The 17,373-nt window shown below is 37.0% G+C and overlaps 1 protein-coding gene across 1 annotated transcript; it reads right to left on the bottom strand.

Annotated features, from left to right (window-relative positions):
• Nucleotides 1-2,597: 2,597 nt before the first annotated feature.
• LOC124090951 (olfactory receptor 52M1-like) lies at nt 2,598-3,542 on the bottom strand. Its single transcript, XM_046441760.1, has one exon. It carries the CDS (start codon nt 3,540-3,542, stop codon nt 2,598-2,600), a length of 945 nt encoding a protein of 314 aa, XP_046297716.1.
• Between the last annotated feature and the right edge of the window lie 13,831 nt (nt 3,543-17,373).

The following is a 17,373-nucleotide window of genomic DNA, read 5'->3' as shown; positions in this document are numbered from 1 at the left end:
CCAACAATTGTCAATTTATTTAAGCAAATTTATGTACATGGAAAGTGGCATCTACAGGCTGTGAGATTTGTCAGAACACTTTAATATGCATATCTAATATATAAACATATGCAATTTGTGTATATGTATGCATAGCTCAGGTGAAGTACATGAATGTACTGGGAAAACATGAAAGAAAAAGAGACAGAGCCAACAGATTGTTTATAGATAAAAAATGACTTAGAAATATGTGTAGGAAAGAAAAATATGTATTTGTGCATGTTTGTGTGGATAAGGAGATCCATGGTGTTTGAATTGTTTAGAAACTTTTAAAACAAAAAACAAAACAAACAAACAACAACAACAACAAAAACTATGACAGGATTTAAAGCCTCTGAATAAACAGAATCTCTGGGAATGGCTCTACCCTTAAAACATGTCACTATGGGAACAATGGCAAGTCTGGAAACAAACAACTGAGGTATGGGATAGGTCATAGATGAATCTATGAATATGTAAAAGGGTTGGTTGACATGTGAAGGCAGGCAGTAAGGACAGCTATTGAAAGAAGTGTTTTTTGAGCTGTGAAGAATTTTTAACTAAGAAAGACTGACGGAAATGTCTTCCAGATACCAGAAGTACCGATAGATTAGTAAATAATGTAAGTTTTTTGGAAGCAAAGCAATAGTGTTGGATTGGATTGATATGCCTGTCCTGTGATTTGTTGAGAAGAGAGCTCCTGACTGACTCTTTTCACACTGGTATCTAGTCATGCAATGACTCCAATAAGGAGTTCACATCTACCTTGAGGAACGGGATGCTGAAGATTTTAACTGGATGAAAGGAGGTGTCTGTTTGAAAAAGAAGACTTCAGTTCCAGTTTCCAAGCAATTTGAAAAACAGAGAAGTTAGAACTAAAAAGGCTAAAACTTTTTAGAGATGCATACACTTGTGAGGTAGGAAAAAAGGTAGTGGGAATGTGCAGGGACATGTTGGTGATTGGTTGGGTGAAGAAACAATAAGGAAATAATTAAGTAATTTCAAGGCTGCATATTAAATTTGGCTCAATTCAAATTGTTACAGAAAAGGAAGCAGCATGAAGAATCCCCTCCCCCACCAAACCCTGATTCTGGGGATCAAGTCAGAAAGTTATCAGACATGTCACTCAGATTAACAGGAATGAGTTTATTGAACGGATAGGAAAAGGGAAAGTGGACATCTAAAGAGAGAGTGGGTCTTCTCAGAAAGGAAAGGGACAACGTGCCTCTCCTCTGCTACAGTTTTATAGGAGATTGCAGAGAAGTTACCAGAGAGTCCTGCCCAGGTTCACCTCCTGACTTTTGACTAACAGCAAGATGGCGTCAGACTTTCAAGGCCCACTGCCATGACAACTCTAGGTCACATTGGCCATGTTGACAAGTTCTAATTGGATTCTTAACTATAAATTCTTACAGATTTTTTTTTTTTTAAACAGGAGGAATTATCCTTATCTCCCTGAGTTTTAGGATCAGGTCTATGAAAAGGGTCACAAAATTCTCCCTCTCCAGGTTAACGTGGATTCCTCTTATTTCTTATTATTTCAGGCCTGAATTTCTCGTGCAGATAACAGGTAGTTTGCTGAGGAATGTGACCTAGCCTATCCACTTGAGCCAGGCAGGGATGCACGTAAATTGCATCCTGGAAAAGAAAGCATATGGGGGTTAGCACATTGGGCCCATTTATAGAATTATCTTTTTAACCTCATGTTTCAGTCACCTCCTATCAAAAAGACAAATGTGGGGAGTACAAAGGGTAATAGGTATTTCAAGGAGGTGAACAGTTTACTTGGTGAACTGCTATCCACAGGTACTGTATTATGTAGCATGCATCTAAAGGGTAGACCTCACATAAAATGTTTTTACCACCATAAAATAAACTTTTAAAGAGAGTTTAATTTGCAAAACAGTAAAGATGCTTATAAAAAGTGCTACATAAATTGTAATTTGCTTTCTAGAGCATGGTTATAATTCATGGTTTATGACACAGATTTGGACTTGAAATAGCAATTAAAAACTACTGCTTTGCAAACTTCAGTAGAAATTGTTGAAGTTGTCCTCCTGGGAAGCAGAAGGCCAAACAGTGGTATTTAATGGAGCTGAAGGAAGAAGGAGATAGAAAGGAAACCACACTTCTTCCATTTTTGTCTCTAGGACAGAATAATTGACAGAAATGTTGGGAATGTTTGACAGGTTATTTTTATGGAATAGTTTTCAAATTTGAAAAAAAAAACTTAATTGGAAAACCATTATATATATATATAATTTTTTTTAAAAAAAACCTTAATTGGAGCCCATTAATTACATTATCTCATTCAGTTGGTACCACCAATGAACCAGAGATTTGCTCAATGTGCATTAAACTCTAAATAAGTTCAGGAGCACACAACAAATATCACAACTGTTAGTTTTATAATATAAGGGAACTTATATAACATGTACTCATTGTTTCCCAATATGTTCTAATGAAGTATCTGATTTCCACTAAAAAAAATATTTAATGTCAGATATGATAAATGGATCAATTATATATTCTGTTTCCTTCTTTATCTGTTACTGTGTTTGCAAATAGTTTCAGTATAATCAGGAAAGTTTTACCCTTAGAGAACTAAGAACATGCTCTCGAATTTTCTTTGTCTTAATACCATAAACAATGGGGTTCAGGAAGGGGGGTACCACAAGGTACATATTTGCAATGAAGATGTGAACTTGGGGGCCCACATTATGTCCAAAGCGATGAGTCAGGAAAGTGAAGCCAGCAGTAGAGTAGAAAACAAGGATGACACAGACATGGGAGCCACATGTGCCCAGAGCTTTCAGACGGGCTTCTCTGGAGGGAAGACGAAAGACTGCACGGAGGATTAGAGCATAAGAAAAAGCAATGAAGAGACAATCACAGGAACCAATCATAAATGCTACACTGAGGCTGTAACTCTTAGTGGCTCCTATGTCCACACATGCCAGCTTCACCACAGCCATGAACTCGCAGTAGGTGTGTGTGATGATTCGAGTTCTGCAGTAGGGGAGCTGCTTGAGCAGGATGGGGTGTGGGGAAAAGAAGGCTACTCCCCTCACCAGCACAGCAGCTCCCATTTTGGCAATGCGACTGTGGGTGAGAACCGTGGCGTGATGCAGTGGGTCACAGATGGCCACGTACCGGTCAATGGCCATGGCCAAGAAGAAGCCTGATTCCATGGCAGCAAAACTGTGGATGAAGAACATTTGAGCCAGGCAAGCATCAAAGGCTATGTGGTGGGCTCCCAGCCAGAAGAGACAGAGCATGCGCGGCAGCGTGGATGTGGACAGCACCAGGTCAGTCACTGAGAGCATGCACAGGAACAGAAACATGGGCTCGTGAAGACTTCGCTCTGCCCTCACCACAGCCAGGATGGTCACATTCCCCACCACAGCCACCACATACATGGAGCAGAAGGGAATCCCAATCCAGACGTGCAAGTGCTCTAGCCCTGGGATGCCCATCAGCAAGAAGCTGTTTGGAGATATTTCAGACTTATTGGCTGGTTCCATGGTGCAGATGCCTTCTGTCTTCTGTGAAAGAGTCCTCTGAAGGCAAAAGTGTTCTGCCAAAGTCATTACCATAAATCTGAAAACAAATGAAAAACGTGTCTGGAAGTTTCCAAACCATCACATTAGAAAGCTTTCTGAACTTAGAGTGGGGAGGGTGAGGGGAAACTTAGTGATACTAACAAAAAACCATGCAGCCAGGCAGAAAGCACTAGCTGCACAAGTCAAGAATCTGAAGAATTTCCTTTAAAATTGTTGCTAATTATCTGTGAACAATAAAGTAAAAAATGAATAATGCTCTCTGAATTTAGTTTGGTTTAATCATAAGCCAAATTAACTTTTGATATAAGATTTTATAAATGAAAAGGGTCTTAGAAATCCTCTACTCCATTTTCTTAGTTTTAGTATCATCCTGAAAGACAATTTTCTAGCTAACATCTGAGTACTCTCAGGTAAGGTTATTCATTTTGTAGAGGGGCCACTGCATATTTGTTTTTCCTAGTATTTCTCAGAAGGTAATCACAGGACCCTTGAGGAATATAACCCTAAACCTTTGGAGCTCCACAGGCTTAATGGATTCAACAGTTGAGAGTAACATGCATGTTTCTACCGAATTCTTTTTCAAGTGAAAATACCCACTTATTTTATGTTTAATTTTCAGATATCTGAGTTTCCTTCCTACACATTTCTATACACTCTCCCATCTGTCCTGTTCCTCTTAACTTTCATCATGTGTATTGTTATGTGCTAATTTAAAAATTAGGTCAGGAAGACCCCATTTTGTTCAGACATGTCACCTGGGTGAAGCTGGCTCCCCTTTACACATGTGACCACTTGCATAGAAGCTGGCATCTCCACCTCCACCCACTGCATCCTGACCACAGTGTCTTTAAACTATGGAGCTTACTCTAGCTTGCTTCCTGAGTTGGTACAAAAAGGTGTAAATTCTGAGAATGTATTTAACTTGGTGCTTTGCACTCTATGAAATGTGTCTTATGATTGAACTTACCTCTGCTGCCCCCCATTTTTTATGGTTTTTCTGTTTTTAAGTAGCTTCCCACCAATGTTCAATGCCTCGGGCTACAGAACTCTCTGCTTTTTGCTTCCTTGGGCCTGGCCAGAATACATCCTTTGTCTTTTGCCACAGTCCAGATGCAGCAAAATAATCAGGGGGGTGACGAATAACTTGTGTACGTTGATACAGCAGGAGTAGGAGCCATTTATTGCAGGACAGGAGCAGTATTTATACATTCCACACAGCTTATCTAATTAGCATAAACTAGATACATCAGTCAACCAATAAGGAATCTCCACACTTAATGGCTCGCTTTTGTTACTTCTCAAACCACTCCCTCTGGCATTTTGCCAGGCACCATCCAGACTTGTTTACGAACTCTAACATTCCCCTGGCAAAATGCCAGGTGTTATTTTGACTTGTTTACAGACTCTAACAGTCTTTGCTTCAAAAAGACCCAAGGTTTTATTTGGGATTTTGAAGTAGCACCTTAACAGTATCCTGACATGTTAGTCACAACAGAGATTACTCTACTCACCTAGTACTCTTTTGATAATTTCACTATTGGTATGATCATAGTTAATTGCATTCATATACAAAATAATAAAAGATAATGATATTTAGTTGTTCCTAACATGAAAAGGACACTGTCTTTGGAACTTTTCATGTGTCAATTTTAACTTGGAAAAATATGTAAGCTGAATATTGTGTTCCAGAATAGCCAAAGCAATCCTTAGCAAGAAAAGTGAAGCAAGAGGCATCACAATACCAGAAATTCAACTATATTACAGAGCAATAGTAACAAAAATGGCATGGTATTGGCACCAAAATAGACTTGTAGACCAATGGTTCAGAATAGAGGACACAGAGAAAAACACACATAAATACAGTTATCTCATACTAGACAAAGCCACCAAGAAATATTTTGGATAAAAGATAGCCTCTTCAACAAATTGTGCTGGGAAAACTGGAAATCCATATGCAGCAAAATGAAATTAAACCCCCATCTCTCACCATGCACAAAACTGAACTCAAAGTAGATCAAGGACATAGGAATTAAACCAGAGACATTGAGCCTAATAGAAGAATAAGAAGGCACAAATCTTCATCATGACAGATTAGGCCCTTACTTCCTTAACAAGACTTCTAAAGTCTAGGAAATAAAATAAAGCATCAATAAATGGGACAGTTTCAAACTGAAAAGCTTCTTCTCAGCAAAATAAACAATCAGTGAGGTGAATAGAGAGCCTACAGAATGGGAGCAAATTTTTACTACATGCACATCAGATAGAGCACTAATCTCCAGGATATATAAAGAACTCAAAAAAATTATCAGTAAAAAACCAAACAACCCAATCAATACATGGAAGTGAACAGACACTTTTCAGAAGAAGATATATGATTCATCAACAAATATATGAAAAAATGTTCAACATCTCTAGCAATTAGAGAAATGCAAATCAGAACCACTCTAAGATTTCATCTCACTTCAGTCAGAATGGCCATTACGAAGAATGGAAGCAACAATAAGTTATAGTGAGGATGTGGGGAAAAGGCATATTCTTATCTTACTGGTAGAAAAAGGCACATTCTTACATTGCTGGTGGGACTGCAAATTAGTGCAACCAATCTGAAAGTAGTATGGAGATTCCTTAGAAAACTGGGAATGAAACCACCATTTGACCCAAGTATCCCACTCCTTGGATTATATCCAAAGGACTTAACAACAGCATACTACAGTGACACAGCCACATCAATGTTTATAGCAGCACAATTCACAATAGCTAAATTGTGGAACCAACCTAGATGTCCTTCAATAGATGAGTGGGTAAAGAAACTGAGGTATATGTACACAATGGAATATTACTCAGCATTAAAAGAGAATAAAATCAGGGAATTTGCAGGTAAATTTATGGATTTGGAGAATTTCATCCTAAGTGAAGGAAGACAATCCCAAACCAAAGGCTGAATGCTTTCTTTGATAAGTGGATGCTGATCCATATTGGGAGTGGGGGGCATGGGAGGAATGGAGGTACTTTAGATAGGGCAAAGAGAAGGGAGGGGTAGGGAGAGGGCATTAGGGTAGAAAAGATGGTGGAATGTGATGGACATCATTACCCTAGGTACATGTATGAAGACACGAATGGGGTGATTCTACTTTGTGTACAACCAGAGAAATGTAAAATTGTGCTCCATTTGTGTGCTATGAACTGAAATGCATTCTGCCATCATAAATAACAAATTGTAAAAAATATATAAATTAATTTTAAAAAGTTGTACCAATTCAAATAGCAGCCTACAATGTTACAGAAAAGAAATAGTATCACAGAGTGACTGAGAAACAAGAACTAGAACACAATTCATACCTTCAGGACTCATGTTATTTTTGCTTTTCTGAACACAATATTTTCTGTGGCACACATTAAATGCATAGTCACCTTTAAACTTTCAGTAGTTTACATTACTTCAAGTCACTTTTCAGATCATGATTTAAGCAAATGTTTAAACATTGCCTTTATTTTGCTTGCATATGTGAATACAACACAACGAACCCCATTTTCTGTGTAGTTAATGTGCATTAACCCAAAATTTTTTTTAAAATTTTAAAAAAATTGTACCAATTCCCCTCCAAAAAGGAGGGGAAAAATTTTGGCTTGGCTCTTCAACTTGACAAATTATATTATTTTAGGTAACAATTCGAAATTAATTTTTTTGCATTTATCACTGTTTTGACCTTTAATTCCATCAGCATTATCTCTGATTTTGTACTATGTATAAAAATTACTGAGATACATCAGGCACAGTGGTACAGTCCTGTAATGCCAGTGGCTCAGGAGGCTGAGGCAGGAGGATCATGATTTCAAAGCCAGTCTCAGCAATAACAAGACATTAAGAAACTAAGTGAGACTCTATCTCTAAATAAAATACAATAAAGGACTGAAATGTGGCTCAGAGGTTGAGTACCCCTGAAACCAATACCTGGTCACCCAGGAAAAAAAAAGTTATTAAAATATATTTTTGAAATATGTTTAGGTAAGTTGCAGCCTCCTTTATGTCCTTCTAAAAATTAGGTTTAGTCTTATCAGCATACTCTATATGCTACTGACTAGGTAATAATGAATATTTTGAGTTTAATAAAAATGAAGTTATATATGATGAATTCTTTTTACCCCCCATATAGCTTGCAAGGTCTCGCCAGGTATACCACAATTGCAAATATGCTCATATGAGCCAATATTTTTGGGTAAATATGGAGAACATTAAACCAATTGCATGCTTGATTAGAAATATTGTCAATGTTATTTAGGAATTATCCTAGTCTGTCCTGGGCTTTATAAAATGATTATTTACACAATTCTATTCAATTACTATGATATATAGCTTATAAGCTATAAAGTTCATTAAATCTTAAAATGTATCAAGTCACACCAGCAATGCTGACACTTCAGTTTTCTCCTTTTCTTTCTTTTAATTGTTTTTATTCCCAGCATAGGTTCTTCCTAAATACATTTATCTCCATCATGAAGTTTAGTTTGCTCTCTACATGTTAATTATATCTCATTCCTCAGCTTCCCAGTCTGTACAGTGAGAAAAGCAAAAATTAATTAACTAAAGCATGCCAACAACTTAGAATATCACCCGACACAAAGATGAATTTAATTAATCAAGCACTGGAAAGAGTTCATGTCTTCATTATTCTGTAGGTAATGTGATTCCACTAAGGTGTCTGAGCAAAGACTCAACAAACTCAGAGCTGCACATTAAATAACAAAATAAGCCATTTCCCCAACCTTCTAGACAACTACTCTTTCTTTACTTTCACTGGGCAATGTTGAATTTCTAACTATTCTCTGAACATGCTATGCTTCTTTGAAACATTATACCTTTGCTCACATACTCTTTTGATGGCCATTATATTATAATTATGAATATTAGTGGGATTCATTAGGTCATATTTGCATATACACATAACTAAATTGATCAATCTCATTTCCATTACCTTCTCTTTCCCTACATTCTTTTTTCTAATATTTATTATTATTTATCTGTGGTATTTATCCTTAACTTTACCATGGGTGTTCAAAAAGTTGGAAATTACCTTTTTGAGAAACTCATACTTGTGTAAGTGCACGTACTTGAATACAGCTCTCTTCTCTCTTTTAGTGTTTGATATCTCTGCCTTCACTCACTCAAACCGAACCCAAAGCTGACAGTCTCCCATAGAGCCACCCCTATAAGGAGCAAATACAAAGCATGCTCAGTTAACAGGAGCTGGAGTTATGATTGACTCCAGATTCCACTTAGTTAAAGGATATACATGATTGGTGGCCTTCTGGGGATAAAGGTCCTTTTCCCAAACTACAAGACCTAAATTACTTTGAGGTGGAGTAATTATCATGAATTGTCTCTTAAGATAATTAATGAAGGCATTATTTCCAAGGGTCAGCTGAGTGCTTTGATATGGTATATATTTGTTGAATGTATCAGAAAATATATAACACTTTAGAACTCCCACATACACACACAAAAAAGGGGTTCTATTTATGTTCCGATACCATCATTTACTAGACTTAGCATTCATATTTAAAAATTTTCCCCTCACTTCATCTTTAGCTGTCTTTGGAATACAAATTAAAATTAAATGAGTGAGAAAAAAGGAAGAACAATTGACTTAAAATTTGTTGAGAACGCTACAGCTACTAAAGGTAATGCCAGTAACCAATGCAAATATTTCAGAAAGATTCAAAGAATGTTGTATGCCTGAATGAAGGTCTATACTCCTTCTGATACAAAATGCTTAAATCCATGTTTACAGTGAAACTATCCAAGTGATAAGCAATGCCTTTGCAATCTGGGTAAACCAACCTCTCTGGCATAACTTTCGGCTGTCCAGTTCAACTTTTATTTTCCTTGAGTCTCAATGAATCTGCATTTTTGTATGGTTTGCTTGTGCTTCTGCTGCTGATGCTCTTCCCATCTCCCTTGCCCATGCTTTCTCAGTTCCTTACTCATTTTAAGGTTACAGATGGACTGTCACTGCCGGTGTTTTCATGATTTGCCACCAACAATCTGTCTTCCAGATCTGAATTATGAAACATTGCCCCTTTTGTATATATCTGCTGCTGGCCCATTTCATCTTCTCCAAAATTGTTCTTATCTGAATTCTTCAGATTTTCAACTACTTAGTTCTTTTATTTACTTTTTCTCTCTAGCTGGGCATGGGGATGCATACATGTCATCTTACCACCTCAGGAGGCTGGCTCAGGAGAATTGTTTGAGATGAGTTTGGACAATTTATCAAGTCCCTACCGCAAAATAAAATAAATAAATAAATAAAAAGAGCTAGAGGTGTAGCTCAGTGGCAGAGTGCTTGCCTAGCATACATAATGCCCTGGGTTCAATATCCAATACCTCAAAATAATGATCTCTCTACCATCCCCAAAGATCCTGTTCACTATTTAACTGCTGGTAACTTCTCACATCTTTTCCCTAGATTTCATCACTAACTTAAACTCTTCCATAACCTTGTGTTTAGGTCAGAAAGTTCCCTACCTGCTGTTTCATATCTTTCCAGCTTGTTCTTTTCTGTATTGCATCTTCAGCAACCCATTCCTTATCTTCTCTGCCTCAGCCAGCAAGAGATACAACATCAGATTCTTACATGTGCCTAAACTATCTTCCATTCTCAAGTGATTATAACCTCTTGGGTATTCTCGCCTTTACTAATTTTACTCTGAGTGTGAATAGCAGGTGTTATGCAATGTAGACAGATTATGGTTAGATTTATATTAATTTACTCAGTGCAACCATAAGAAAATCAGTTTCCCTTTACCAGAGTGGCCGATCTAAGTGGTGTGAAATTCAGATTACTTTCCTACTCAAACATCTAGACAGTCAATAGGCGGAATATGTAGGAGGAAATTGTTTTTCTCTGCTTACAAAAGTAAAGGAGCGAATTCCCTTCTCATCCACTCCTTTATGCAAACCAAAAGGGGATTCTTCTCATCCACCTCATAGGAATGTTAGTATAGTCTCTCCAGGAGCCATGGAGCTAAACTGCTTTAAGTTTAAAGACCTAGAATGACTCCACGTTACTAGGTAATATTACTCTTAAAAATATAAATATATAAGACAATTGAAGCCTATCTTTACACTTTGGAAACTGAATTAAGTGATCTACTTTTGATAATAACTTTTTGGCATCTAAATGATAATAGAGAAGGGCTATTTAACTTTCATATCAGAGCAGTGTAATTAACAAATGCCTACAGATTTAACCTAAGGGCATGTGACATTGTAGAGGTTCGGAGAAATCTGGGGGGTGATCAAGCAAAACTGTTTTACCTTCTGGTGACATTGGCATACACAGGATTTATTTGGGTTTTACATTGACAGGTTTGCATGTTGATGAGTAATGGGAGGAAGTTTCTTTGTATTGGACCATCTAGAAGCTATAACCAACTGGGAGTATACAGAAGAAAGGCCAAGAACTCTAGGGCAAAAAGGAGGCTTGTATGTGTAGGTAATGGCTTAGCCACATTATGGGGGAATGTTTTGGTTATAGCACTCTGAGGGTCCTTTAAGTCCTTGGTCTTTATAGTTTCAGATTTGGGTACAATTTTACTGGATATGCATCACGGGTAGACCATAAATGAGTCAAAATATTCTTGGTTGAGCTATGTGTAAAGATTTTATCCTAAAAACTTGGGTTCAACACATGCCACCTTTATTCTAACCTATCTCAGCCCATTGTGGTAAACTAACAACTTGGGGGTTAACATACAGAGGCCACAGTGATAGGTAACAGACAGATGTGGGTGGTGGGAACATAAGGTTAAGGTTATAATTCCATAAACTTGGCTTCCTCTGCTGATCCCCTAATGCTTTCTTTTAAAAGTAATTTACTTGAAGCCCTACCTGGATTAAGTCATATTCCTCAGCAAACATCCTGTTATCTACAGGAGAAATACAGGCCCCCAAAGCTCTTCTGTGTTGAGAAGAACACAGCTTATCCTGACATGAGGGGAATTTTGGGATCTTTATACAGAATAGATTCTAGAACTCAGGGAGATAGGATAACTAGACTCAAACACCTCACCTAAAAATTTGAAAGAACCTTTTCAAATTAGAGCTGGTCAGGATGGGCCATTGTGACCCAGAGTTGCCTTGGATCTTTAACATGTCATTACAGTAGTAAATACTCCCCTCCATGTGGTAAGACCATGTGCAGTGGGGACTTGGAAGCCTGGATAAAAATTCTGCTGTCTGTCAACAGTCTAAAGTACAACTGGGCAAGACTCTTTGTCAACTTCCCTGGGGTCCCCAACTAGAGGGCAAGAGGTGTGTGCCACCCCTCTCCTCTCTGAAAGGATTCACTGCTCTCCTTTGAGAGTGTCCCCTTTCCCCATTTCCTATCTCTTCTAACTCATACCTGCTACTCTCTGCCATGCATCTGAAATCTTTCTGCACAATCACAGGAGCAGTTAAACAAGGACATTGGTGGTCCCTTGAACTCCACAAATGTCCTTGCTCAGCCACAATAGCACCAATCTTTCAAATGTCTGTTTTGTTCCTGGTATAATAGTTGACCATATGTCCTTAAACAACTTGAGCTTTTCTTGACTTCCATGCCTAAGATATTTCTTACTAATTTTTCTGCATGGACTTTTCTTAACTCGAGCTTTTTAAAAACTTATCCATTTATATTTCAGATCTATACTCAGAGAAAATATGACCCTCTGTCCAAGGTTGCCCCCATTTCATGTTCTCTGTTAATACATCATGTTTGACAGAATATGCCATGTTTCTACAATGTGAAGTTATTTGCTAAATATATAATTTAGTTTGTCTTTTGCAGCTTCCTAGATATGACCTTCCCATCAGATATATACTGCATGAAGCGTGGTTTCCATGTGATTTACATGTTCCTTGCTAAGACTAGATCATAGTAGGAGTTTAGTGTACTTTCACTGAATGAGTTTATTAGGTAAGGTCTTACTGGAACATTTATGTGATTGGTAGCCTTGGTTCCTGACTCTTCTAAGATATGTGTTGCTGTGAACGTCTAGAGCGTTCGGGTCCCTGGGTAAGGGTCACGAAATAACCGGGACACAGGGGATGCAGAGCCAAGGCAGCAATCGCAACTGCATGCTGAAGTTTATTTGCAAGTTCCTTTTATACACTTCTTCTAACAAAGCAAGCAATTCTTCAATAACACTTTACCCACATTGTCCAAATATCATGCCTCAGCGGATACACAGAGCTAGATTCAAATTGTTCCTGTTTGTTTGATAAGTACCCTCCTAAAGTTCTTTGTAGACATTATCAACTCCTCTGAGGATGCATTTGTTTCTTCAGAATGTACTGTTCCCAGGATAAGTATGCAGGAAGCTTCTTCCTCTTGGCCAAACCATGCAGAACTTGTGACTTGCGATAAGGGGAAGAGAACTTTTCCTCCTCCTAGCTGAGGTTTGCCTCAGCTGACCTAAATCACAGCCACAGCTCTTGCAAAATGTCAGGCCTGAGGGAGCTAAACTCTGCACACTTAAACCCCAACATGTTGCCATTGATTAAAAAAAAATGTGAAGATATGTATGTTTCTTTAATATTAACTAAAATTCACATGAACATAAACTTATAAGGCATTTTTCTTCTTGTATACCACTGTGAAGATGATGCATAAACACAGCTATAAAGTTGATACTGAAAATCCACCAGCTCAGTTTTTTCTAAGCATTTAAATTGCCTTTTTTTTGCATATTTACACTTTTATTTTTATCTATTTCATTACCTTTAATGGTGCTTTTCATTTTTCATGTGAATTTGTATTATTTTTGAGTCCTTTTTTATTTCAGCTTGAAAGACCACCTTAAGTCTGTCTTTTTTCCTCTCTTCCTCCCTCCCTCTCTTCCTTTCTTCCTTTGTTCATTTTTAATTGGTTCTTTAATTATAAATGATAGGAGAATGCATTCTGATATAATTATCCTCTTTCTGGAATCATTCTCTTCTCCTTGTTCATTGGCAAATTTCCACCATTTGTCATCAGAATTAATGAAAATCTCCTCCTCATGATGAAGTTACTTTAAGTTTACCACTCTAGGTTACAATTTATACACTGCTCTTGAAATATTCTTCTTAAATTTCTGATTTTAGCAAGATCATGATAAATTAACTCCAATGGAATCAAGACTCATGTAGAATTTTTTAAAGTTCTTATTGCTTTTAAGTATGTTGATTGGTATGTAACAAAGAGTATTCTGTCTGTCATTAATACATTAACTATTTCTCTCTCTTAGTGTTAACTATAGATAAAGCATAATTTAGAAAGAAAAATATTTAAAGTTTAAATTATTTTCTGAAATAATATTATCTGCATGTACAACTATTTAAGAAATTCAGTTACTGAGATTTGTCTTGATAAAGAGCACCAGAGCTAGTGAATTGTTGTTTTGAAATTCAAAACTGAGCAATATGTCTTATGAAGCAGTAGTCTTCAATTCTTCCTTTTACTTCCACTTTTAGAATTTTACATATATATATTGTAATATATATGTTACAATATATATTAGCATATTCCAACCTAATCACTACAATGTCAAATGGGGTGTGATAAAAATGAGTATATACAACCAGAAATATGAGCATAGAGTATATGCTTTCCTTTCAAGAAAGAGGGTGTAGAATCAAATCAAAGTGAGTTAGAGGATCCATGGGGGTACCTCACAGGTATAACCCACATAGTTCCACTTCATTCAGAAGGGGAGAGGAAAATCAACTGGAATATATAATGCTCCCTGCCCTCCCTCACTATACTTCTTCCTTTATCCTCTCTTCCTATTTAATTTCTTCCTTTTCCTCAACAGTTTTGTTCTCCTATTCTTTTATTTTAGTGGATGGACTGAATGTAGAAGTTTGTGCATTATTTGTGATCTTCTAGTTTCAAGAGCAAAGCTACTTTAAGATAAGACTTACTTGCTCTACTAATAAAATTTATCTTATATGTCATGAAAATTCTAGATTCTTTAAGAACAAGAATAGAAACCATTCATTTTAGTGTAGAACATGATCATGCAAAGAGAATATTTCATATTGAACGATTTGGGTCATGAATGAGGAAGAAATGGGTGGTATTAGAGACCAAATAAAAGGAAAACAATTTTGAGTGAAGGTAAAGAAGAGAGGTGAGGAAAAGAAAGACTGAAAGAAGTAAGTATGCATAAGATATGATTCCTAAAAGTTGAATAAAGGCATGTGGAAGTCCCTTGTGAAATAAGTTGTCAATTTCTTTGAGCAAATCTATGTATTTGAAAATAAACACATGAAAACTGAGAGAATTAATAGTGGTTTGCATATTTTAAAATGAAATTGAATATGCATATTCAGGTTATATCCAAGTACACATTCTTGTGTATATATGCATATTTCAGATGAGGTTTAGAAATATAAGTATGCAAGCATGAGAGACAAAACCAACACTCTGTTTGTAGATAAAATTATTGAAAAAATATATTTTAAGAGTGTATATATTTATATATATATATTCATGAGGGTAAATATCATCCATATTTATGTTCCTTCAGGTAGACCTGGGGATATCTAAACCTGGAGCATCAGAGATGGGAAGATGAATATTATTTACACATTTAGTCTCTTTCTTTACAAGAATTTAATTTAAAAAAAAAAAAAAAACTCTGACATAGATTTAAAGTCTGTGAAAACTTGATTTTTTAAATATGTCCCTTGCCCTTAACAACATGTCACTGGAGGAACAATGGTGGTGGGGGGTGGGGGAGGGACAAACAACTGAGGTATAGGACAGATACTAGATGAATCTTAAAGCTAAAGTCAAGAAAAGGAATGGTTGACATCATTTGCAAATAAACATTAAGGACAGCCCATTGGAAGAAGTGCCTCTTGAGGTGGGAAGGATTTTAACTAAGAAAGACTGAAGGAAATGGCTTCTAAATATCACAACAGCTAGAATAGTAAGCAATGTGAGGCTCTTCAGAAGCAAAGCAGTCATGTTGGGCTGTATTGATGCCTGTTCTATGATTTCTTGTGAAGAGAACCCCTGGCTCTATTCATACTGTTGTCCAGTCATGCAATGGCTCTTCTAAGGAGTTCATCCTCTACCTTGAGGAACAGGATGCCGAAGATTTTAAGTGGATGAAAGACGGTGTTTGAGAAAATGACTTCAGTTTCATTACTATTAATTTGAAAATGAGAGAAGTTAAAGCTGAAAAGATTTAATCTGTGAGAAATGCATACAAGTGTGTGGTAGATAAAAAGGTCGAGGGAATGTATAGGGACACGTTGGTGATCAGTTGGATGAAGAAACAGAAATAAAAATAATTATGTAATTTCAAGGCTGCAGGTTGAATTTAGCTTAAGTCAAATTGTTAGAGGCCTGGGGCCTTATGGGAAACTGAAACAGCTCAAAGACTCTCCCACCCAAACAAAACTCCAATTCTTGCAATTAAGTCAGACAGATTTCAGAGATGCTGTTCGGATAAACAGGAATGAGTCTATTGAAGGGATAGGAAAAGGGAAAGAGGATACTCTGAATGGAGAGAGTGGGTCCTCTTAGAGAAGAGAGAGACAACATGTCTTACCTTCACTCCGGTTTTATGGGGGATCCAAGAAATTTTTCCCAAGAGTCCTACCCAAATCCACTGCCTGACTTATAACTAATAGAAAAGTGGTATCAGATTTTCAAGGCCCACTGCCATGACAACACTAGGTCACACTGACTCATGTTGACAAGTTCTAATTGGATTATTAACCATACATTCTTACAGATTTCATGGTTAGCAGGAATTATCCTTATCTTCCTGAATTTTAGGATCTGATTAATGAAAAGGGTCACAAAATCTCCTCCTCTAGAGTAACGTGGGTTCTTCTTATTTCTTATTCTTTCAGGTCTTCATTTCTCCTGTAGATAACAGGTAGTTTGCTGAGAAATGTGATCTAGACTGTCCACTTAAGCCAGGCAAGGCTGCCCATAAATTGTTTCTTGGAAAAGAAAGCATTTGGGATTCAGCAAATTGGGCCCATTTAATAAAAGTAGTCCCTTAACCTCATGTTCTTATCGTCCCCTATCAAAATAATAAATGTGGGGCGTACCGAGCGCCATAGGGTTGGCAACAAGGTGAACTGTATAGTGAATACTATGGCAAGATGGCATCAGATTTTCAAGTCCTACTTCCATAACTGTTCTACCTAGCGCACTATGTCCAGCCGCGGCAAGACTGGCAATAAGGCCAAGTTGCGTTCTTCGCGAGCGGGTCTCCAGTTCCCTGTAGGCCGAGTGCATCAGCTGCTGAGGAAGGGCCATTAGGCCCTTGTACATTACGCCATTGTACATTAACCTCTAGGTCATACTGGTACATGCTTACAAGTTATAACTGGATTCTTAACAATAAATTCTTACAGATTTTATGGTTAGGAGGAATTATCCTTATCTTCCTGAGAACTATATACTTTGTGTACTGTATTTATACAGCATATGTCTGTTAAAGGGCAAACCTCATATAAAATATTTTTACTACAATAAAACAACCATTCGTAGAGAGTTTGATTAAAACATTAATTTAAAGATGCTTATAAAAAGTGGTTCATAAGAAGGAGATAGAAAGGAGATACCATTTCCATTTTTTGTCTCCAGGATGGATCAATGAAGTGTTTGGAATGTTTTACAGTTCATTTTTATGAAGTGGTCTTTAAATTTGGAAAAAAACCTTAACTGGTGACCTATTGCATTACAAAAAAAACCCAAACCTAGATGGAACTCATTAATTGTACTATCTCATTCAGTTGGTA

The sequence above is a fragment of the Marmota monax genome, unplaced genomic scaffold (genome assembly GCF_021218885.2).
Source record: "Marmota monax isolate L192 unplaced genomic scaffold, Marmota_monax_Labrador192_F-V1.1 WCK01_AAM20220418_F8-fsc00068, whole genome shotgun sequence".
Taxonomy (NCBI): Eukaryota; Metazoa; Chordata; class Mammalia; order Rodentia; family Sciuridae; genus Marmota; species Marmota monax.
The sequence above is the reverse complement of the archived record's forward strand: the minus strand, read 5'-3'. Positions and strand labels throughout refer to the sequence as shown.